The sequence below is a fragment of the Puma concolor genome, chromosome D1 (assembly GCF_028749965.1).
Source record: "Puma concolor isolate L17-30 chromosome D1, mPumCon1.1.hap2, whole genome shotgun sequence".
Lineage (NCBI taxonomy): Eukaryota > Metazoa > Chordata > Mammalia > Carnivora > Felidae > Puma > Puma concolor.
The window spans coordinates 26,928,785-26,954,472 of record NC_141676.1 but is presented as its reverse complement, the minus strand read 5'-3'; the positions used below and the strand labels follow the sequence as shown (position 1 = coordinate 26,954,472).

At 37.5% G+C, this 25,688-nt stretch overlaps 1 protein-coding gene across 2 annotated transcripts in view; it reads left to right on the top strand.

Annotated features, from left to right (window-relative positions):
* Positions 1-25,458, top strand: part of PDHX (pyruvate dehydrogenase complex component X) — a 73,303-nt gene extending 47,845 nt beyond the window's left edge. Inside the window, exons 6-12 of one of the 2 annotated variants that reach the window (XM_086677698.1) lie at positions 676-850; positions 2,864-3,011; positions 10,683-10,741; positions 14,106-14,264; positions 18,855-18,919; positions 22,044-22,250; positions 23,466-25,458. In XM_086677698.1, coding sequence (XP_086533824.1) covers positions 676-850; positions 2,864-3,011; positions 10,683-10,741; positions 14,106-14,264; positions 18,855-18,919; positions 22,044-22,250; positions 23,466-23,610 — 958 coding nt within the window. In that variant the 3' untranslated portion in view covers positions 23,611-25,458. Of the gene's footprint in view, positions 1-675; positions 851-2,863; positions 3,012-10,682; positions 10,742-14,105; positions 14,265-18,854; positions 18,920-22,043; positions 23,180-23,465 lie in introns of those variants that run through there. The other variant, XM_025928069.2, reaches the window with a different exon arrangement.
* Positions 25,459-25,688: the final 230 nt, after the last annotated feature.

Genomic DNA, 25,688 nt, shown 5'->3' with positions numbered 1-25,688 from the left:
TGTTTAAGAAAATGTACTATTTCATACCCACTATAACTTAGCATAAATTGAAAGCTTGGTGTATTTAGTCATCCACTTACATCCTTTTAAAAAACAAAGATACCTTTAATGCAGGGTAAGTCTGTTACTAGTTTAGTTATCTTTCATTCTGAATGATGCTGTGGGGTAGGTTTATTTCATGAGATGATGCTGTTAACATTTTGAGCAATATTTAAAATGGTATGAGTTTCTGACCATAACAAGGTTATTTACACTAGAAAATCCAGTAATTTAGTAAATATACTAATAAAAGTCATCAGAAACTTGACATTTTCTGAATGCCATGTGAAAATTATTTGACAAGTATAAAGAATGAGAGTATGGTTTAAGAATTGTTCGTCTACCAAATGACACCCCCCCCCCGAGAAAAGGACTAATTTCCTTTTTAAAGATATCTACGCCCAAAACTTTGATATAATTCAAATTGTTTGGTTTTTGAAAATGTCCAAATATTGTAGCCATTGGGTGAATAATATGAATCAGCAGACCAGATAAGATTTGCTTGTGTACCTCAAGTAATTCATTTTGCATCACAGCCTTGACATCTCTCTATTTCAGTACCTTCCCTCCGTATCTCCATTTTCTAAATGTTCTCTTCTATTCCTTGTTGCTAATCGTGGTTATCTCTCTCTTCAGGGATGCTCTCAAACTGGTCCAGTTGAAAGAAACGGGCAAGATTACTGAATCCAGACCCACCCCAGCCCCTCTAGCTACTCCCGCAGTGCCTCTGCCCCCACAGGCCATGGCCACGCCACCATACACACGGCCGATGATCCCACCGGTCTCAACTCCTGGACAACCGAATGTAGTGGTAATGTCATTTGAATAGATTTGTATGTTTTCGGACTTAAGTGAGAACTAGGAACCCAATAAGAACCATTACTGTCTGTTTTTTGGTTTTTTTTTTAATTAGTTTATTTATTTTGAGAGAGAGAGAGAGAGAGAGACATCATGAGTGGGGGAGGGGCAGAGAGAGAGAGAGAGAGAGAGAAGCCCAAGCAGGCTCTGCACCGTCAGCCCAGAGCCCAACTTGGGGCTCATACTCAGGAAACTGCGAGATCATGACTTGAGCCAAAATTAAGAGTCAGACACTTAACTCACTGAACCACCCAGGCGCCCCAGCTGTCTGTTTTACGTGTAATTCTACCAATCCATTTTAGTAGTAGCTAACAGTGATAAAGAAAAAATTCTCCAGATACTTCATGTCGTGCAGACTCCTAGCACAAACCCAGTTTGTGTGGTGCTAACTTTCAAGGCCAGTGCCATATAAGTAGGCTCTTTAATCATGCTGCTTTTCACGTAGCTTTTCTCTGGTGTGGTACTAATGGTTGGTAGCCACCACTAGCCCTCATCTGTGGCTGTTTTATTTTAATGTTTATTTTTATTTTTGAGAGAGAAAGAGCATGAGCGGGAGATTGGCAGAGAGATGGGGGGACAGAGGATCCAAAGCAGGCTTTACAGTGTCAGCTGGAGCCTGATGTGGGGCCTGAACTCACGGACCATTAGATGGTGACCTGACCCGAAGTCGGACGCTCAACAGGCTGAGCCACCCAGGCGCCCCTTGACTGAGGGAATTGATACTCTGACTGTGAAGAACTATAGAGACTGTATAGCTAGTCATTCTTTCTCAGATGGAGGCAGTAACAGCCCTTTTTTGTTGTCAGAATATTCCATTTTGCCTCTTTTTACCTCCCTTTCTTAGTATCTTTCATGTCATTTGTTTCCCATCAGAAGAAATGCAGGATAATCAGGTTCATGTAAAACTGAAAGGGAAAAAAAAAAAAAAAAAACTGGGCACTTAAAAAATAAACAAACCTATCTTGCTCTTTCTGATGGAGAAATATATTCCAGTATAGTATTTTAAAGAATTTGCAAACAGTACAAATTTCATGGGAAACAATTTTTAATGTAAATTCATGATTCGTGACTTCATATACAAAAAATTTATGTGTAATCAAATCATATGTTTTTAAGAAGTAGGTTATTCAAATTAGGAAGGTAAACCTTACTTTCAAATTTTTATGGTATACAGAGAGCATTCATTCTATCTGAACAAATACTTTACTAACAAAGTGTTTAGTTTCCTAAGGACTCAGGTATATTTTTAGCTGCTTGATTAGAAGTGACTGTGATCTAGTCCCAGAGTGGAGTGAAGGACAAGGAAGGAATCACAGGTAGTTTTATGTCCATCCTGCTTTTTGTTAGAGTTTCAAAGAACAGAGTGGAAAAGCTATAGTAAGTTATAGGAAGATTTTATTATCTCACTTAGACTTTTTATTATGAATTTTTAGGAAATATGATACTCATGTGATTTCTTTTTAAATTACAAACCAAAATAGAAATAGTTTGGCAGATTATCCGTACATTATCTTTTTCTACTGCACACCATTTTTATAAGTAGGAATTGTCTGTTGTTGGTTTGTTGATGTGTTGGATGCTTTGAGTTTTATTAAGTGATATTTGTAACAAGCTGCTTACAGTGGTATGTGTGTGTCTGTCTGTCTCTGTCCCATACACGCACCCATGGGAGAATTATTCATGACCTGGTAGATTTCTTTTTGATCATCTTATACAAAGTAACATAAGATTCTCATTTATAACTAAGACATGGATTTTACCAATTTTTTCTACAGTTGTATACTATAAAATTAAAGCTCTCTGGATTTCTTATATTCCTCCTTATACTAAGAATTTTTAATAGTATTTTTCCTCTGTTAATCTTTAATTACCAAGAGTTAAGTTACTGAGACTAGATTATAGTATTAGAATTTGCTTTTTCCACTTCCATTTATGGTTTAATGGACAGATTGCAATTTCTTTGCAGGGCACATTCACTGAAATCCCTGCTAGCAATATTCGAAGAGTTATTGCCAAGAGGTTAACTGAATCTAAAAGTACTGTACCACATGCATATGCTACTACTGACTGTGACCTTGGAGCTGTTTTAAAAGCTAGACAAAGTCTGGTCAGAGGTTAGTAAAGTTAAATTTACTTAATACAGTACATGTGCTAACTATTGTGAAATCCTTTACTTACAAAGGCACATTGTGCAGCTTTTTATTTTGGTTTCATCATCTGGGTGTATTTTAGTACTAAAGAAAAGAATTGGTTCACTTTTCTTATAAGAAACAAACCGATTCCATTGTATTGAGTAAATCATGTTTTTGGTATGATATCTGAACAAAGCAATCCTTAACATTTTAGAAAGTAAAAAATCCAAAACGATTGAAAAATGTTTTAGATTTTACATATATCTTAGATATCACTCTTCTTTATACAAGTTTTAATTTTTTATATCTTTTTCAAAATGAACTTTCAGGTTATGAAATTTGTAATGTACCTCCCAGCAAATTAGTTAAAACTAAGGTTGCTGGGAGACTTCGGAATTTTTAGCATGAACTGATCTTTCCTTTCCTTTCCTTTCCTTTCCTTTCCTTTCCTTTCCTTTTCTTTTCTTTCCTTTCCTTTCCTTTCCTTTCCTTTCCTTTCCTTTTCTTTTCTTTTCTTTTCTTTTCTTTTCTTTTCTTTTCTTTTCTTTTCTTTTCTTTTCTTTCTTTCTTTCTTTCTTTCTTTCTTTCTTTCTTTCTTTCTGTATGGCTTTGATTTCATTTTCTTGCTTTTTTGAATTGGCTAAGACCTCTGTCTTAACCTGCAATGATGAGTATAAATGGCAAAAGCAGACATTTTTGCCTCGTTCTTGGTCTTAGGAGAAAACATTCAGTCTTTAATGTTAGTTGTAGGTTTTTTGTAGATTCCTTAAGTTGAGGAAATTCATATTCCTAATTTGCTGAGAGTTTTAGGCATAAACGGATGTTGAATTTTGTCAAATGCTTTTGTGTGTCTTTTGAGATAATCTTTCCTTTTTCATTGTTATTTTGATGAATTATTTTGGTTGATTTCCAGATGTTGAATAAACTTGTATTCCTTGTATAAAACTCATCAATCATTAATTTTCTTAGATATTTCTTGATCCCATTTTCTAAAATTTTGCTAAGAATTGTTATACCTGTGCACATGAATAATAACTACCCTGTGGTTTTCTTAAAGATGTTTGTTTGTTTTTTTCTTGGGTTTGTTACCAGATTTCACAGAATAAATTAGGAAATGTTTCCTTCTCCTTTATTTTCTGAAAGGTTTGGGTAGAATTGATTTTATTTCCTTTTTAATTATTTGGTAGAATTCACCAATGAGACTGTCTATCTAGGCCTTTGATTTTCTTTGTGGGAAGACTTTTAACTACAAATTCAGTTTTTAAAAATAGATGTATCGGTTTCTTCTGGAATGAGCTTGAGTAGTTTGTGTCTTTCAAGGAATTTGTTCATGTCATCTAAGTGATAAAATTTTCAGTAGTCCCCCCTCATCCACAGGGAATACATTCCGGGACCCCCAGTGGATGCCTGCAACCATTGATGGTACCAAACCCTGTATATACTGTGTTTTCTCCTGTGCATACATACCTATGATAAAGCTTAACTTAAAAATTAGACATAGAGATTAACAACAATCATAATAAAATAGAACACTGTAATAGAATACTGTAATAAAAGTTAAGTGAATGTGGTCTCTCTGTCTCTTAAGTATCTTACTGTGCTGTACTCGCCCCTCGTTATGATGTGAGGTGATAACATGCCAACGTGGTGAGATGACGCACGGTGAATGATGTAGGCATTGGGACATAGTGTTAGGGTATTGATGACCCTCTGACAGTATGTCAGAAGGAGGATCATTCTGCCTCTGGGCTGCTGTTGGCTGTGGGTAACTGAAACTGTGAAAAGCAGAACTATGGATAAAGGGGTCGTTGGCATAAAGTTGTTTATAATATTACCTTACTATATAGTACTTCTAACATTATATAATCTGAAGTGATGTCTCCATTTTCAGTATTAGTAATTTGTGTCTTTTGACTTTCTTGATCAATCCGGCTGGGGATTTATAAATTTTATTGATCTCTTCAAACAGTCACCTAATTTCATATAATTTCTTCATTGTTTTTCTAATTTTCTTTTCATTGGTTTCTGCTGCCTTTATTCCTTTTTTTTTCTGTTTGCTTTGGGTTTAATTTGCTCCTTAGTTTCCTAGTTTCCTAAGGTGAAAGCTGAGATCAATATCATATAATAAACTTTGATGCTAACATAAGCATATAATGCTTTTAAGGTGCCTTTCAGCAGTGCTTTAGATGAATTCCACAGAATTTGATGTGTTTTATTTTTCTTTCTATTCAAGATGTTTTCTAATTTTCCTTGTGATGTGTCTTTTGATCCATGAATCATTTGCAAGTGTAAATATAATTTCCAAATATTTAGGGCTTTTCAGCCTTTCTTTTATGATTTCTTGCTTAACTCCATTGTGCTTAGAGAACATGCTTTGTATGATGTAAATCTTAACTTCTGTTGAGATTTTAGAGTCGTAACATGGTCTATCTTGATGAATGTTTCATGTGTATTTGAAAAGAATGTGTGTTCTACCTCTGAGGAGTGTTCTGTAAATGTCAGGTGAAGTTGGCTGGGAGTAGTGTTCATGTCTTCATATCCTTTCTGATTTCCTGCGTGTTCTGTCCATTCTTGAAAGAAGAGTGTTGAGATCCCTGGTTACGATTAGGATTTGTCTGTTTTCCCTTTGAGTACTGTTGGCATTATATCATCTTGAAGATGTGTTATTAGGCACAGAACACATTTAGGATTTTATGTGTTCCTGATGAATCGATGCGTCATGAAATGTCTCTGTTCATTCCTGGCGTAATATTTCTTACTCTGAAGCCTTCCTTATCTGATATTGATACGGTCAGTCCAAATTTCTTTGATTGATGTTTGTATATCTTTTTACTTCTAATATATCTGTCTTTATATTTTTTAATTTTTAAAAAAATTTGTTATTTTTTTTTTTTTTTGAGGGGGAGAGAGAGAGAGAGACAGAGCAATAGAGGGGGAGGGGCAGAGAGAGGGAGACACAGAATCCGAAGCAGGCTCCAGGCTCTGAGCTGTCAGCACATGGGGCTCACATGGGGCTCGAACTCACAAACCGCGAGATCGGGACCTGAGCCGAAGTCAGACGCTTAACCGACTGAGCCACTGAGGTGTCCCTGTCTTTATATTTAAACTGACTTCTTGCAGACAGCAAATAATTTTCTTATTTTTTAATCTAATCCATACTCTGTCTTTTAATTAAGGTGTTTGGACCATTCACATTTAGTAATTTTGTCCTTTGTTTTATCTTACTTTTTTTTTTTTTGGATTGGTTGCTTTTTAATTTTTTAATTCCATTTTATTTCTGTTTTACCTTTCTCTTTCTACGTGGTGGTTTCCTTAAGGTTTACGATATAATTCTTTAGCTCATCACAGTCTACCTTCAAATTTGTATCACACCCCTTCGTGTGTAATGTAAGAACTTTACAACAACATACTCGATTTTCTCCCTTCTATCCTTTGTGCCTTTGTTGTCATGTTTTATTACCACATGTGGTATAAGCACCAGCATATATGTCTGATATGTTTTTGCTTTAGCAAATCATTTATGTTTAAAACATAAACTTTAAAAGAGTTTTAAAAATGCGGGGAAAAAAAGTCTTTTTGCATTTGCCCATTTTCTTTTTACCATTTTTTGGCCTTCTTCATTTCTCTATGTAGATACAAAATGCTTGTCTGGTATTTACTTCTGCCTAAAGAATTTCCTTTAATTGTGTCTTGTAATACAGGTTGGCTGGCAATAAATTCTCAGCTTTTATCTGAAAAAGTCTATTTCTCCTTCATGTATTTCCCTTTGTTTAATTATTAATTATGGCAAAATATGTGTAACATAAAATTTACCATCTTAAACATGTTTAAGTGCACAGCTTAGGGATAATAATCCTTTCGCATTGCTGTGCAACCACAGCAATTTATCCACAAAAGTCTTCATTGTGCAGAACTGAAATTCTATACCCACTAAAATGATAGCTTCCTATTTTCCTCTCCTCCCAGCCTTTGTCTCGCAGCCAGCATTCTGCTTTCTGTCCCTATGGATTTGACTATTCTTAAGTACCTCATATGAGTGGAATCATATAGGGCTTGTCTTTTTGTGACTGGCTTATTTCACTTAGTGTATTGTCTGAAGGTTCATCCATGTTGTAGTATGTGTCAGAATTTCCATCCTTTTTAAGACTGAATAATATTCTATTGTATGTATTTACCATGTTTTGTTTATTTATATGTCAGTGGACACTTGGGTTGCTTCCACCTTTTGACTATTGTCAATAATGCTGCTGTGAACATGGGGGTATATGTAGCTCTCTGTGTCCTTGCTTTCACATCTCTTGGGTCTATCCCAGCAGTATTGCTGGAACATATGGTAATTCTATTTGTAATATTTTGAGGAGCTGCCATGCTGTGTTCCATTGTGACTGTACCATTTTGCATTCCTATCAGGTGTGCCCAAGGGTTCCAGTTTCTCCATATCCTTGCCAACACTTGTTGGCAAGCATCCTGATGGGTGTGTCTCCTTCGTTTTTGGTATTTCTGCTGGGTATAGAGTTTTGAGTAAAAAGATTTTTGGTTTCACTACTTGAAATAAAGATGCCATTCCATTATCTTCTGACTTGCCAAATATCTGCTGCCGTTCTTAATATCTCTGTTCCCCTCTATAATGATGTCTCCCCTCCGGTGCTGTTGTCTTCAAGATTTTCTCCATTAGCAGTTTGATTATTATATGCTTTAGCGTTTTTTTTATACTGTATTTTATCCTGCTGGGGTTTCCTCACAGCTTCTTGGATTTGTGGTTTGTTGTCTTTCATTAATTTCGGAAAACTCCTAGCCATTGTATTCCACTTATGTTCTGCTTGATGTGTTTTCTCTTTGGAACTCTGATTATAAATACTCAATTGTTTGAATTGTCTGAAGCTCTTAGATCCCCTATTCTTTTTTTTTTTTTTTTTTTTTTTTACCTTTTTTTTTCCTCTTTGTGTTTCCATTTGGATAATTTTTGTTGATCTAGCTTCAATGTCACTGACTCTTTTCTTGGCTATGTTTAGTCTGTGAATCTTAACAAAAAAAATCTTTATCTTTGATAGCATGTTTTTTTTCCCTGAGGTGTCCATTCGAATGCTGTTTTATAGTTTCCATCTGTCTGCTGATACCCCCTTTGTTCACGCGCATTGTCCCATAGTTTGTCCTGTACTTTCCCATATTCCAACAGCGGTTAATCATTTTGTGTGCTCGTCCTTCCTCAGAGGGGAGCCATCACCCTTGACGTTCAGTTCACTTGTTTGCCTTGTAACCTTGGCTCCCTAATGGACTCAAGAAAAGTTGTGATTTTGTAACTTCTGCTTTTCTTCTGCTCTATTAGGGTGGGAAAAACATTCTCTTCTGGGTTTCTACATGTTAAGTGACAACAGAACTGATATTTCAATTTAGATACACACTTTGAAGAATTCATACAAAGACAGCCTGACAGCTTTTAAAAGTTCAAGGAAATAAATGGAAAGCTACTTCAAAGAAAATTCTCTGTATTCAAAAAGTTAACCTTGGAATCTCTCTTTATAGATATTAAGTGTACTTGCTTAGTCATGATATAGAGATCATTAGGGGAATAATTTTCCTTGTTTCTTCCTTTCATGAGGCAGGAAACAGTACTATTTCAGTGGAGGGATGGATTAGTCTAGTATCTTTTCATGGTCCCAAGTTTGGTATGTCTTTGCAATTAGGAATTTTCGGGGAGGAGGGGCTCTTAGAGCCCCTATTATTTATCTCCAGTCCTCTTTCTTGTATAGTTATAATATAGTATTCTATAAGCCTGTCTGCACTGTTTTGTAATGATAGGCAAATGAAAATGTTTGATATTCCCTCACAAACTATTTCTTACTCTTCTCAGTCAATGTCACCAACAGTCTCCTTTCTATATATTTGAAAATTTCCGTAATAAAGAGTTAAAAATAAAATAACTTGAAAAAAATCTCCTTTGCACTTTTTTGGTTTTCAATGCCTAAGAGAAATGTCATGTGAGAAATTGGACATATAATAAGCCTGAAGCTCCTGATGCATGGGGATTAGAGGTAGCATTTGAAGGAATCATCAGCATATGAATGGTATCAAAGTCATGGAACCGAAAGTTCTTGCCTGGGAAGATTCCACCTTTGAGAGAAAGGGATAGAAAATGAGTAAGTGGTAAAGAGTGGAAGACAACAATGGAGAATATAGTGACACAGAAGCCAGTAAGAGACAGTGTTTTGAGGTGAAGAAAGTGATCAACTCAACAGTACTAAATGTTGGAGTACAATGAGGGCAGAGAATTTAGGTGAGCACTGTGGACTCAGGCAGTAGATTGGGAATCATCAGCCGGTGGATGGTTTGGGAAGTCTTCACTGTGGATACCTATGGATAGTAGATAAAGTGAGAAGGAGGTTGAGGGAGCCATGAAGAGTAAGCATAATGAGTTCCTAATATCTGTCCACCTATTGGAATTTATGTAGACAAAGTCTTTTATATTGGTTATCACTAAAATTCTCTAAGCACTGGAAACCCACTCACATTTCTACTCATAAAGAGGTTTAAAACAAGCAAACAAAAATATTTATGTCTCTGGAAATCTGAATTAAAAGAGCAATGATTTGGATGAGCAGGTGAGTCTTACCGTGACAGTTTGACAGTATTTGGGTTTATGGTAATTCATCTAGTGTCTTTCTGAAATCTCCAGCATGCCTTGGGAATGAGCTATTGTTCATATAAAATTCCATGATACTATAGTAACGGGATTTGTTTATCTTGCCACATACCATTGATGAGATCTTTATCTTAAACGCTTTGTCTAGAAGCCATTGCAATGGAGAATCAAGTGTAGTTTACATTTTTCAATACTTTCCTACCCACCTGGAAAAGCAAAAGTATAAATCAAATGCTTAAGTTATGATCAGCTCTGTGGGAAGGGAGGAGACCTCAGCTTTACCTTGAAATCATTATGTATACTGGAAGGAAATTGATTTAATGGAATCACCATAAAACTAGACAGAAAACCTCATTTTGTTCGTTGCACCAGGACGTGTGCCAACATTGCTTCATCTTTGGCCTTTGCTATATCCTGTTTTGTTAAGTTAAAAAGCAGCTCATTGGTCTTAAATTTATTTGGTGTCCACTCCATTAGTAAGAAATTTCTTTCTAGATGGATGAATGGATGGATGGATGGATAGATAGATAGATAGATAGATAGATAGATAGATAGATAGATATAGATATCTTTAAAGTGACTGTGTTACCACTGTTCTAGTATAATCAATATATTATAAAGCTCATGCAGAATGAAGACATTTGAAAAGGATGAGAGAAAAAAATGAATCATCTGAATTTATATAGAGAGACCATTTGTGTTTTTAGAGAGATAGGGGTTGGTTCTTTCTAATTACGGTTATAATGTATCCTTCAAGTTCTTGTATATGATATCTAAGCTATAAAAGAATTATATATACAAGTTCCAGAAGTAATTGTCTACATGTATGGCTAATATTATTTATCCGGGGCCTCATATAAGTTTTTCTAATCAGGGAAATTTTGCTAAGCGAATAAACAAAAACTTACAATATTTTTCATTATGGTTTGTTAATGAGTAAGTTTGCAATCATAATGGTCAATGTTAAAGTTTCATTATGAACCCTAATTTTGATATGCTTGTTTTTCTTTCAGATGACATTAAAGTATCAGTAAACGATTTTATTATCAAGGCAGCAGCTGTTACCCTTAAAGTAAGTAGCAGACCCCAAATAATTTTGGCTTCTTTTAGTCTCATGTTGGGGCGGCTGGGTGGCTCAGTCGGTTGTGCGTCCGACTTTGGCTCAGGTCATGATCTCATGGCTTCTGAGTTTGAGCCCCGTGTCGGGCTCTGTGCTGACCGCTCAGAGCCTGGAGCCTGCTTCAGATTAGAAGTGTCTCTCTCTCTGTCTCTGTCTCTGTCTCTGTCTGTCTCTTTCTCTCTCTCTGCCTCTCCCTCAGTCGTGCCCTCTCTCTCTGTCTCTCAAAAATTAATAAACATTAAAAAAAATTTTTAAATAGTCTCATGTCTTGGGAGTTTTATATGATAAATGGAACTCTGATTTTTAAGTCCCCAAAATTTTATAACATTATTGCTAAAAATATATCATGTAGTCTCACCCCCTCAGTAATACAAATGAAACTGAGAATCAGTGGGGCGTACGACTAATTATAGCAGAACAGAGACCATTCAGCAAATACGAATTGATCCCCGGTGTTGTGCTGAGTACTTTGTAGGCATTAGAGGTACAATAGTGAACGAACGCCTACATGTTTTCCGCTCTCCTGGGGCTTACACTCTGGATGGAAGAGACCGGTATTTGTCAGATAGTGAAAGTGTTGAGGAGCAAGAGAAAGCGGAGTAGGGGTGTCGTTGTGCACAGTTAGGCAAGGAAGGCCTCTTTGGCAAGGTGATAACTGAGCCAAGGCCCAAAAAAGAGGGTGTGAGCCACAGACACACCTGGTAGAAGAGTGCTCCAGGCAGAGGGAACTGCAGACGCAACGGCTGGGAGGGGCAAGTGCTGCCTTTGAGACATGGCCCCAGGGACAAAGTGTGCCTCGAAGAGAGAAGGTAGGAGATGAGATTGAACAGATGATATTAAAAGAGGGAATGTGGAGAGGGCCCTGAAGTAGGTGAAGCCTTGGTGGCCATGGAAAGGACTAGGGATTTTATTATGAAGGGGAAGGAAGCCTTTGGAGGGGATTGAAAGAGGACTGACCGTCTACTTCACCTTTACAAAGAAAAAGGAGTGACTGTTCTGGTGGTTTGAGGAATGCAGCCTGTAGAGAGGCCAGGGGGCAGCAGTGCTCTCCTGGGAGGCTGTGGACCCTGACAGTGGTGTGGACTCAGGTGGCAGCTAGGAGGGTGGCTAGGGTGAAGGTGAGATTTTGGGTATGTTTCAAAGTAGAGCCAACAAAATTGACTGATGGATTGGATGTGGAGTGTGAGAGAAAGGACAAGGGCTTTAGCCCAAGCATTGGGAGGAATGGAGCTTTCCACGTGCAGAGATTGGGAATGTGAGAGAGGAGCAGGTTCGAGGTAGGAGTTCTAGAGTTGGATTTGGACATAACTCAGTTCGAGAAGCCAAATGGTGTCCCATTGGAGGGGCCAGGAAGGCAGGTGAGCGGTGGGGTGTCTGGCTGGACACGTAGATTGGAAACCCAGGCTTCCTGCCTTCCTGCTCTGCACCATTTTCTGTCCTGCCTTTCTTTCTATAACCAGGCTATTTTTCTGGATCACTGCGTATTAAGTGCTATATTTAAAGTATGCTTATAAGGAATTTGTTTTTATTTCTTGGACAATACAGTAATGGAGAATTTTAAAGTCATGCCTTTTCTTAGCCATTCGTATCTAAGGGTTCACATGCTTTTGTGTTTTGACCAAATAATATTTTGAATTGTATTAGTGATTTTCTAATTATGAATCATTCTTGCCCTCCTTAAGTGAATCTCCAGTGGCCATTACATTTCATTTCATAATTTTGTATTAGGAACCGTGATTGTAATTTAAATTTTGTGCTAATTTTATCAGGTTTTTTTTAAATCAGTGGTTTCTTAAAATGAATTTGGATCCTTTTTCTCTTTCCTTTCTCTGTACTTTTTTTCTTTATTATAAAGATTTTTATTTCTTGAAGTTTATAGAATTCACCAATAAAAATATCTCAGCCTAGTTCTATTTTGAGGAGGTAGACTTGATGACTTTCTCATTTTCCCCCATAATTATTGAGCTGTTTAATTTTCAGCGTTTTCTTGAATCACTTTTGGAAACTTCTATATTCCCAGAAAATCATTTCATTCTGGATTCCCAAGCTTAACTAGCCTAACGTTATTTAAATGTTTCTTCTAATATCGTAATGTCCTCAAGGCTGGCATTATTCTAGACCCTGTCTCGCTGTTATTAATGTATATTTGTGTGCTCAGTCTTTTATATTGTTTATGTATTCCTTCCGTCATTTCCTTAGCTGCAGAGTAGAATTAGATTAGACTTCGGTTGAAAATATTTTATTAGAAAATGTGAAATAATGATTATAAATACGAATAAGAAAGTTTAAGGGTATGAATTTTCCTTTGCCTACAACTGAGACCATGTCCCCTGGGCTTTTGTTGCATGGCTGCGTAATTACACTTCTTTTGCCAGATATTCCTTACTTGGGAGGGGCTTTTCTTCCCCCTCTTTTACTTTAGCGTCGTCCGTAAGAATTTTAAATCTTCAGGGGGTTTGCGACTTCGCCGTGTCTGATTTTGACAAATGAGCTTTGATGACTTCGAATGAACGAGCAGCAGGAGTGAACATAACAGGCCGGGGAGGGGCACAGTGGGAAAGGCCTCTTCGGGGAGGGCTCAGAAGTACACTTAGGTAGGCTGTTACCCAAGCGAAGAGTGGGAAGAGAAGTTCGTCTGTGTTTGCGGTTTTTCACCATCGCTTTCTCCGATACTTGACAACAGTGTCAGTACACACGGTCTCCAGGCGTTTAGCCATTTCCTCTGCTCTTTTCGTCTTCCGCGTAGCTGTATGTATATGAAACACATGCATGCTCATACACAGTATCTGTCATATGTTGGTGAAGCCTGGGAAATCTCTCTTAAATACAGAAGTCACTTATTAGGGGCCGGATGATACCCGCCAGGGCTGCGCTAGATAATTGCGCCGTCTACATGCCTCGGGAATTATGTGGCTGAATGTTGCTACCCGCTCCCCTCCCTTCTTCTCTTCTCCTTAAGGCCATGTTGGTCACTGTATGAGGCAGGAAGTGTGGCAAATGTTAAATGCTTTTTAGTAATCAGATTTAACAAAGGGAGACTTTTTTTAGCCATGATTTAGTATACAGCGATCAAAACAGGTCCATCAGTGTTTCCTGAAGCTTGCTTCAAAAAAGTTGGTATGTTTATTCTTCCCAAACATAGACGACATTTAACACTGAGATCCAAATCATTGCTTCAAACCAGATCTTCATTTGTTTGCTCTGTCCACCTATATTCACTTTCAAAAATGCAGAATAATTTTAGTTATTTTTCTGTAACCGCCTTACTCTACAGCTGCTTCTTTAGTGACGTGTTTTTTCTATTTCTGTTTCATAGCAAATGCCAGATGTTAATGTAAGCTGGGATGGAGAGGGCCCAAAGCAACTGCCCTTTATTGACATTTCAGTGGCTGTGGCAACAGATAAAGGTTTAATTACGCCAATCATAAAAGATGCTGCCGCTAAGGGTATACGGGAAATTGCTGACTCTGTAAAGGTATGTCTTAGGAAATACTGTGCTTTCAAAATGTTAGTATTTACTCTCTGGTAAAGTCTTGACGTGATCTAGTCATATTGTGATAGAGATATTTATGTATTAGTATTTTCAAGTGATTGTCAATTGTGTATGAAAGTTTTTAAGGTTTTATCTAGGTAGGAACCATTTTAAGAAAATTTAATATTCAAAAATTCAGAAATAACATACAGATAGATTAGGATCTACTGTATTCAAGTTACAGGTGAATGCTTTATTTCCCAAAGTCGAGAATTCCACTCTAAAGATGATATTTTAGATAGTTTTAAAGTTAAAGCTGAAACTGTATTTCTGTGAAGGTGGTGAGTAGATCTCACTGTTCACAGTGTTTTATTCTTCAAAACTAATTTTATTCATTTCCTCTCTAGAATTGAGACCACTAAAAGTCCTTCATTTTCCAGAAGCAAAAGTACTGGATTTTTCCTGAGTTTCTTTAAAAGCAGTTTTTCTAGCTCCAATATGGAGGAGTGGGATTTCCCCCAGAATATCCCATTGAACCGCATGGGAACACGGGCAATAGATCGGCTCTGACAGCCTGTATAATTTCCAGAGGTATTTTTTGACGGAAGTGTCACCTCTCTTACAGCATTAGAATTGAATATTGCAGACTCATTTAGATAAATGATTCTTCTCTTTTTTTTATTTACCAAAGACCAGTTGTATATACATAGTGGACGAGCAAGTATACTTTTAAAAGTAGAAGATAAGATTTCTTTGGGGAGCTGACAGTGTACACGTCGTAGATGTACTTGCCCAAAATACACGAACACAAGTTAATCCGCTTTTAAAAGCATACTCTTAGAATCTTCGAGTTAGATACAGTTAATGCTGGCCTTAGTGGAATGGACATTGTTAGCTCTTTCTTTGCTCCTCTTTGAAAAGATTAGCAGAATGTGTTTTTATAGATAAAAATGCAACTGTTTTTCTTAATTGAGTGGTGACTTAGTTCGACCAATTCAGAAGTCAAAGTAAGATACGTTGGTTTACTAAGATAGTTGTGTGCCTTTTAGTCATCAAAAGTTTTCAACAACAATGAGAATACATGTATTATTAGTGTTTTTGTGAAATCCAAATGAGGTTAAATTTCACTATAAAGTTAGAATTTTCTTATGTATTTTTATATCTTATTTTTAATATTTATGTGTTTCTTATATATTAAATTTTTAAAATTAAGCATCATAGGAAAGTCTCTTTGCTTTTGACCAGTTTACTAATTTTACTATGATAATGCATAGTTCTTAAATTAGCAGTGTTAGCGTTCCCATTTTCTTATATCCTGAAAGAAGCTAAGTTGAGGTGTAAGGAAGCAGTGTGAGCAGCCTCTCCGCAGTGGGAAGGGCAGCCTTGACCCTTTGGAATGTTCTAGGGCCTCTGTGACAGTCCTTGAGCTTTTCCTGTAATTCCTGGCACCCTTAAGTTTCAGTGTGCGCTGGCTGCTCCTCTATGCTTCTTATTCTCCCTGCTTCTCTCTCCCACCCTCTCCCACCCTCTCCCACCCTGCCGCCTGTGACCAACACCCCACTCTCTCTTCTTAGCATGTGTGAGACAGCAGGCTAAGCACGGTATTTAATCAGCCCAGTATCATAGTTGAAACTTTAATTCCCCCATTTTGAAATGGAGGAAATGGAGTTTTAGTGCCGTTAAGAAATCTGCCCACGGTGATGCATCTAGAAAGCAGTAGAGGTGAGGTTTTATTTAAATCGGGGCATTTCACAATTCATGAGCCATTTTCTCAGGGCTCCTGTGGCTTCCATTGCTGAAGTAGCTTCCTGACGTTATCCTGTGTTATTGTGTTCCTGCAGTTGATCATTCTCTGAGATCACCTCATTTCTTTATTTGTTGATCCTTCTCTGTTCCTTCCTGTCTGATGTTGACGGTCTTGCTCTTGCCATATATCCAATTCTAGAAGAAAGAGTGCATGGAGATAGTAGGTGCTCCGTGAATTTATTTGTTTAATTTTCAATAAAAACTTGTATTGAAATGAACTTTTCAAGGAGTTTGCGGGTCTCTGGAGCTCCATCTGTGGACCAGGTTAATACCTGCACTAAGTTTTTACTTCTTGACCCTCACTAACCTTAAGGATGTCATTGTGTGGTGCTAAAGGCATGCCTTAGCTAAGTTCAAGTTTTTATTCCCTAAATAAAGTAATATAGTAACAAGCCTTAGATCCCATGCTTCATTAGTTATAACATTTTAAAAGACAGAGGCAAAGTTTTCCTCGATGTACCCGGTATGTTTTTTAAATGAGTTAGTAAGGAATGTGACATATTTTAGAAATATTTCCTAGTCATCTTGTATTACATCCTTTCGGCACGAGGCTTCAGGTAACATGTGTTTTGATTTTAAGTTTACATTACTGGGAAATCCCAGTGAGAATTAGGAATTTGTAAAACCAGTGATGCTCCTCAGAATTATTCTTATGCCAGGCTTTTAGCGTTCATTGATAGGAGTATCCTGCTGATATGTTTACAGTCTACAGAGAGATGTTTTTTTTAAGTGTATTATGTGGGCTTGCAGTCCAGTTTTTAAAATGAACATGTGTTTTATTTGTTTTAGCCTAGTAATTCATCAGGATTGTTGTGATCATCTGCCTTTAAAGAACTGCCTTTCAATCAATCAATCAATCGATACCTTTCTTTTTTTTTTTTTTTTTTTTTTTTAAATTTTTTTTTTCAACGTTTATTTATTTTTGGGACAGAGAGAGACAGAGCATGAACGGGGGAGGGGCAGAGAGAGAGGGAGACACAGAATCGGAAACAGGCTCCAGGCTCTGAGCCATCAGCCCAGAGCCTGATGCGGGGCTCGAACCCACGGGCCGCGAGATCGTGACCTGGCTGAAGTCGGATGCTTAACCGACTGCGCCACCCAGGCGCCCCAATCAATCGATACCTTTCAAAGTTCATGATACATGCCTGTTTAAATCATGTGAACAGCTACATCGCTTAAGGCAGAAAAAACACATTTGTAGTTTGTCCTATTTCTGATATTTCTGATAGTCCAAGGACCATACAAGTCTAAGTTCACCTTTTCAGTATTCATTTTGGATCCAAGTAGTTTTGTAAATAACCGTATCCAACTAGTATCGATAAATATGTAGTCATCTCAGTTGTCAGTAAGTCACAGTGATATGTTGAGATCATTTTTAGACTTTTAAAGAACGTTTTATTTTTCAAAAATTAAATCATCGATGGTGACTATGTTAGCTCTATAATACAGAAAATTAAGTAAGCCTCAGATTTATTTTACCTCCCCAGGTGACAGTGGCTTCATTTTTCTCTTTCTTCCCCTCCTAAATTAGTTCCTTATTAATTTTTCATACGTAATGACTCAACCTCCATTTCTTTGTCTTTAAAGCATTAAAACAAAAAATTAACACGAGGGTAGTCCATTGCAAGCGCAAGTCAAGGAATATTTAACGACTTCCTTTTTTTTAATGTTTATTTTGAGAGAAAGAAAAAGAAAGGGAGGGGCAGAGAGGGGGAGAGAGAGAATCCCAAGCAGGTTTGTCTGTCAACACAGAGCCCGACACGGGGCTCGAACCCACACACCTTGAGATCATGACCTGAGCCAAAATCGAGAGTTGGATGCTCAGCAGATTTAGCCCTCCGGGCGCCCCTGAACAACTTTTCTTAACGTCATTCTCAGAGTGTCATCTGTCTTTTCCTCTGTCAGTTTTTAGAAATCAATTTTGCTGAGAGGTATGAAGTTAATATATTCTTACAGTCCTCGTGGCAGGTGTAAAACTAGCTCATTCAGGAATTGCTTCAGCTGTAGATCAAGAACCCAAAAAATGTGTATGTCCTAGAGCTTTGTAATTGCACCTCTGAAGATTTTTATGAAGTAATTGAAACCAGTGGACCAAATTAAAACACTGGGGGCATGACTGAATTGTGGCAGATGTAGTCTTTAGAATGTTAAGCAGACATTTAAAAATCATTTATAAAGACTAACAGCACAGAAGATGCTTATAATATTGAGAGTGAAATATACAATTCTGCTTTTTTTTGCAGCTGTCTGAAGTGATAGATATGATGTGTATGTTTCGGTTTTATGAAAAAGAAGGAAACATTGAAAGATGAAAACTATTATGTTGGTTGTGTGATGGTTGTCATTAGACAAAATTTATTTAAAAGCTACTGGGTCGACAAGAGTGGTTTCTTCTAATACTTTGTCTCACAAAAAAATCTTTATAGGCAGAATAATTTCATTGTATCTATAGAAAACATGCTGCATAGTTATGGTATATGGGGTAATTCTAATACTGGAAGAATTTTTAAAGGGAAGTAATTTTTGTAGAGTTTCAGTTCACATCTTTAGGTTCTTAGATGATCTGTGCTCTAACTTGTTCATTTTTGAATTGTATTAGAGAAAATGACGTGTGTGTGTGTGTGTGTGTATGTATGTATGTGTGTGTAGATATATATATATGTCCTATAGAGTCAGTGAGGGCACACCAGCGATGAGTGTGTACCCCAGACAAGTATTACAAGGGGCAAAATCAGCTGCATAACATGGTGCTGGTTGTCATGCTCAACGTGTATTTTTCTTTCTCAGGCTCTATCAAAGAAAGCAAGAGATGGAAAACTGTTACCTGAAGAATACCAAGGCGGATCTTTTAGGTAAAATTTAAACTCTGAATTATCAGTAACGTCAGACAGACGACCATGGGGTACCTGGGTGGCTCAGTCGGTTGGGCATTTGACTTCAGCTCAGGTCACAATCTCATAGTTTGTGGGTTCCAGCCCCGCGTCGGGCTCTGTGCTGACAGCTCGGAGCCTGAAGCCTGCTTAGGATTCTGTGTCTGCCTCTCTCTCTCTCTGCCCCTCCCCCACTTTCTCTCTCTCTCTCTCCCTCTCTCTCTCTCTCTCTCAAAAATAAATAAACATTAAAAAAATTAAAAACAAACAAGTAAAACCAGACGACCGGATCTAGAAGTCAGTCCTTTTCATCTGTGTTCTGAAACACTTTTGTTTTACTGTAAGCGAAGTATCGAGGCTGGTAGGAGCCTGCTAGTGTTAGCTTTAAAAAAGTATATTTATAGGGGCACCTGAGTGGCTCAGTTGGTTAAGCGTCCAACTTCAGCCCAGGTCATGATCACACAGTAAGGGGGTTCAAGCCCCGCGTCGGGCTCTGTGCTGACAGCTCAGAGCCTGGAGCCTGTTTCAGATTCTGTGTCTCCCTCTCTCTCTGCTCCTCCCCTGCTCATGCTCTGTCTCTCTGTCTCTCAAAAATAAATAAACATTAAAAAATATATTATAAATATAATACATTTATAAACTTCTACTTTTGTTTTCTACTTGCAATCTCTTTTATTTTAAGATAATTCAGGGGAAAATATTAACATTTGGATCCTTTAGGTATGATCAGCTCTGTTTTTAAGTGTCTCCTTCATACAGTGTATGTAGTACACTGTGTACTGAGTGTAGCGTGAATGTTTCAAAAAATGGAAGAACACAGGTTCCAGTGTAACCGACCAAAGCAAGTTATAGACTGTTACCAGCATCCCAGAAGCTTCCCTTTACCCCTTCCTAATTATCCCCCTGGCAAAGGTAACTACCTTTCCAAAAATTATCACCACGGATTTGTTTTGCTACCTTTGGTCTTTGTGTAAATAATATATATCCCTTAGCGTCTGACTTCTTTCACTCAACATTAATGTCTGTGAGATTGCCATGTTGCCATGTGAAGTAGTTATTTACTTTTGCAGTATATAGTATTTTGTAGCATATCGTATGAATACGCCAGTGTCTGCTTTTACCCTTGGGCATATGTTGTTGTTTACAGTTTGGTGCTGTTCCCAATAACGGTGCCGTGAACATTCTCATCGGTGTCTTACGGTGAATGTATCTGTTGTATAGACCTGAAAGCGGAACTCCTGAATTAAAAGCTTTAATGGATACTGCCAGTTTTCCAAAACGGTCATACAACTTTATACTTCCAGTAACAGCGCATGAATGAGAATTCTCGTTGCTTCATATTCTCACCGACGCTTAGTAACATTAGGTTTTAAATTGTAACAGTTCTTAAGGTATGTAGTGGTACTCTTTGGGGTCAGGCAAATTAATGCTATTGAATACTATGTTCATTATCTTTCAGCCTTTACGGTATCTGGTAACTTACCAGATAAAGTACCTGTTGATATCTTATGTCCATTTTTAAAAATGGTATGCGGAAGGCTCTTAGCTCCAGACACACAGTTCTTTATAGGATACATATTATTTCACGTATCCTTTCCCACTGCGTCCCTTGCCTTTGGAACTTTCTTCATGGATTTTTAATGAACACAAGTTGTGAATTTTAATGAAATTCTGTTTTTTAGGGGTTTTTTTGTTTGTGTTTGTTTTTTTTACAGCTTGTACTGTTTGTTTTCTGTTTAGAATTCTTGCCTCTCCCAGAATTATGAAGTTATTTTTCTATGTTATTTTCTAGAAGTTTTACAACTTTTCACATGTAGATCACAATCCATCTAAAATTGGATTGTATCTGATACGAAGATAAAGGTCAAGATTCTGTAACTGCCCCCCCCTTATGGATATTAATTACATTGACCCAACATCACCTATTGAAAGGCTGACTCCTTCTCCATAGCACTGAGAAAGTGACCATGTGTGTGTTTGGTCTGTTCTGTGTTGTCTCTTCAGTTGGCCTATGTGTTCATCCCTTTTGCTCGGTATCACCAAGGTGTAACCTTTGATACCTGGTAAGGGAGGTCTTTAATTTTGTTCACCCTTTAAAACTGTCTTTCTTGGCTCTTTATATTTGCAAATACATTTCAGAGTCAACTTACCACTTTTCATATACAGACACATAGATGCAAACCTTGCTGGGGTTTTGATTGGGATTGCATTCAGTCTTTTAATCAGCGTGAGAAGAATTCACATCTTTACAGTAACAGTATTGAATCTTCCAGGCAGTGAACACGGTATACGCCATTGTTTATTCACTTCTTTGGTTTCATTCAGTTCTGTTTTATAATCTTCTACATAGAGGTCTTATTAGATGTATTTCTTTTATTTATTTTTTGCTACTGTTGTAAATGGTAGTGTTTTTAAATTTCATTTTTAACTACAGCAACCTGTATATAGATATAAAATGAAGTTTTACATTGGCCTTTTTATCTGGTGACTTAGCTAAATTCACTTACGTATCCTATTTTATCTGTAGAGTCTTAGATTTTCTGTGTACACAGTCAATTCATCTATGAATAATGACTATTTTCTTGTTTTTTCTGTTTTTTTTTTTAAGTTTATTTTGAAAGAGAGAGAGTGTGTGAGTGAGTGAGGGGCAGAGAGAGAGGGAGAGAGAGAATCTCAAGCAGTCTCTATGCTCCCAGCACAGAGCCCAATGTGGGGCTCGATCCCACACACCGTGAGCTCATGACCTGAGCTGAAACCAAGAGTCAGACGCTTAACTGACTGAGCCACCCAGGCGTCCCGTGACCGTTTTCTTTCTTTTTCCCAGTCCTTCTCGTACCTTATCGTTTCTTTTTCTTGTCATATTCTACTGCCGAGGTCTTCCAGTTCAACGCTGAATGAATGTTATATTAGACACACTACTTATATGTGTGTCGGTACTTGTTTTTTGATACTGTTGCGAATGGTATGTTTGTCTTTGTCTTTGGTCTTTGAATAACTTGGTATAAGGTTCTGTATCAGTTTTTTAGTGAAGGAAAAACGTAGGCTTCCGGGAAAGGGTTCTTTGACTGAGGATGCGCCACCTTCAGAGTGTTCTGTTTTCCCCTAGTATTTCCAACTTGGGCATGTTTGGCATCGACGAGTTTACTGCAGTGATCAACCCTCCTCAGGCCTGCATTCTGGCCGTCGGGAGATTCCGGCCTGTGCTCAAGCTCACGCGGGACGAAGAGGGGAATGCCCAGCTGCAGCGGCACCAGCTCATAACGGTCACCATGTCAAGTGACAGCCGGGTGGTGGACGACGAACTGGCTACCAGGTTTCTTGAAAGTTTTAAAGCAAACCTGGAGAACCCCATCCGACTGGCCTAGCCTCCAACATGAGAAGTTGGTCTCTGGCTTAGTTAATTGAGTAGCTGGTACTAGAACCTACACTGTAAGAAAACAATTAGGTATACAAGCGCGAAGTGGATGAGTTGTTTATTTATTTAGGGTGAACGAGTTTGTCCTCCGAGTTGTCCTCATTTTCAGCTTGAGTTTAATGTTACAGAAATAAATAACAAACCGTAACTCGTAAAAGAAAGAGAACATTTGGTTCGTCAGATTCATTTTTAACCTCTGGTGCTGTTCTAAAGTGAAATGTAAATTAAATTGTTTGGCTCATGTGAGCATTTTAGACTATTTGAGAATGTATGATAAATTGTAAAATGGGAAAAATCGTGAGAACTAATTATGTTGAAATTAGAAGTGAGCGTCAAAGAGAAGCCCATTAATTTAAGCAGTGGGACCTCACTTTTCATAAGCACTGCTCTAGATATACTTGAACAATTTAATATGTACAGAAGTGTATTCTGGATAATAGTAAGTAAATAAGGATCACATTGTATTAGGGGTTGTGGCAACATTATTGAATTTTTTATGTATATAAAGCCATAGGTTTTAGAGTGGTTTCTATCAGTCTTATTTTTCACTTCTATGACACTGTGAACTTATAAAGAGGAAGAATTAAAAAGTCAAAAATAAGAGAGAGAGACCAAAACATTTGTTTCAGTAATAAACTATAGTGAAAATATCTAAACTTTCTGAAATAAACTGTTCACCTTCATATTAAGTTGGAATATATTAAAATAAAGTATGCTATTTCCTACCAAACATTTTGAATTAGTGTTAACTTAAACAAAAAATGTTGGTTTTTTAGTGCATTTGAATCAAGTTTGTATTGTGCAATAAAATGTGAGAAAATACAAAAGCTTCTATTGTATTTTAAATGTTAGGACACAGAAGTTTAGCAAATCCTTGAAGTTGGTTAGTAGTTTGCCTGGGACAGCTTATAAGGAAGTCTGCAAGAGGAAAGGAAGAATTTAAACTTGATCTAACATTAGGAAAACAACGGATGTGGAGTGTAAAACTTTGAAAGAGAGTAGAAGGGAAATTTTATGAAGTAGGCAGGAACTCTCCTTTTTATTCCATCAATAGTATGAACTTTTCACTAATTATTGTAAAAGTTAGAAGAGGCTGTTTCTCTCTTTTAACAGCTTTACCACGATCGGCACGTCAACTGGCCTGAAATTGGGTGCTGATTTAAATACCCAGTCACAGAAAGTCTTGTGTTGGTGTCTGCTACCCGGAATCCCCAGAAAGCAGACCACGTGGTATGACAGCACGCTGCCTACGCTCTAACCGAAGAGCTTCTAAAACCACCGGGAGCCCCAGTATGTCAGCTGTTAAGAATATGCTTAATCCAATTACTCTTTACAAACTGTTTTTTTTCAAAGCAGTCTTAAAAACCTTTGTCATATTAACAGTTACACTAAAAATTGTCCCCAAATGCTCTTTTCAAAGTAACTCTTGCAAGTTATGTTACTCTCAGTTTTAACTGAAATTACTTGTTTTCTCGTAATTTTTATATCTGAGGAATAGAACTTGAGACAGCCATAAGCATTGGTGTGGAGCTCTGTTTTCCACAGACGGACATGCGTACATGGCAATGCACCTGTTTCCCCAGCAGGGAGCTGGGCGCTCGTAGCCACCACTGCCTGCCTTGGAAAGTCGGGAACTGCACAGCAGAAATACCGTGTATGCTTGAGGCATTTTGATTTTTCATGGGCTCACCTCACAGCTTTTGGTACAAATTCATTCTGAGTAGAAGCGTTTTCTCTAATACTTACACTGATTATGTAAGTGTAATACATACACTTGGCCGTAGCACTGATCTGAGTAACGCGGTTTGGGTTATTCTAGAGAACGAGCTCTATGCTGTTTGGGCAGGCTCCCTCCTCCAGTTTTTATAGATACATATATATATATATATATATATATATATATATATATATGTTTATTTCTTTTTATATGTATTATTTATATCTTATTTTATTGTATGTGTGTAATAGATACTCGTTTTTGTAGTACTGAGAGGTATCACACTGAGAGGATATAAAAATTAAATTTGATATCTGGTCATCTTTTTCCTCATTTAAACAGGGAAAATGAGTAAAATGTTGGGAAGACTTCTAAGGAAAAGGCAGCACACATTTCTTTTATCACTTGGGCATGAAAAGAAATATCAATGACTGTTTATAAGTCAAATGGCCCTGCTTCTCCCCTTGCAATTTCCAGGTGACCCTTACAGAGTTTGTTCACTATTTTGTGGCATCAATATATTGCTGGCCCACCTCCTTTGTTTGCAACAATACTGAGCGATTTATATGTGCTAGTGCAGCTATCTTATGTGTAATGTCAAATGGAACTTTTATTTTTAGATTTTTTTTTCTTCTTCTTTGCGTTGCGGATTTAATTTCATGCTAAATCGTACAGGCCAGCCATTCAGACATTCTGTTAAAAGCAAGCCTAGTTTTCTAACCTTTTAATTGAAAGATAGGGGGTGCTGTGAGTTAATGGATTATAGTTAGAGTGTGGAAGAAAAAGTAAAATGGCATTTAGATCTTCGTGTTCAAGGGAAACGTATCCTCATTACACAACTGCATCATGACGGACTTTGTCTCAGGTGACGTGAAGAAGTAAAAGAACCAAATATGCTGCAGGTAACAATTAACTGTTAATTTAGATACGGCCTTATTCATGAGAAACTTCTGTTGATTTTTCAGTCACCAGAAGTAACGGCGTAGAATTGCTATAAGGTTAGGCTGGCCATGATATGCAAGGCAGGTCAAAATGAGGAGAGGACAGCAGTTGGCAGGAACCATCTGGAAGCTTTTGCCTTAATGAAAGAGTGAGTTAACTAGACTCTGCACTAGGTCAGGGGAGGTTAAAGAAGGGGGGGAGGTGAAGAATAGTGTACATGTTAATATGTTGTGGTGTATTACAGATATTCGGAGTGCGGGCGTGTGCGGTCAGATAATGCAGCAACAGTAATGTAATTTCCCGGCCCAAAACACAGTCCTCCTCGGCCCACATCACCGGCATCCAAAAAATTAAGTCATGTACCGCAAATGATATATTTCAGAAGACATTTAAGCTTTCTGTAAATGGAAAAAGCAGCAGTCTTCCAATAAAATAATGTTAAATAGTTTTGTGGACTTTTAAATTTTACTTCCTAGTGTTTCCATTGGTTGCAGCAGATGGGGACAGGTGCTGGGTTGGAGGAAAGGTGTGGTTTGTCTAGACTTGTAATATTGAATGAAATTATAAGGCATAAAGATGTGTTTGGAAAAATGATTAGCCTCTGTTAGTAGCAGTCTTTTATTTTTTTGATCTATGAAAAGCTTACCTTCACATTTTATCACTCATCTGTATTTTTT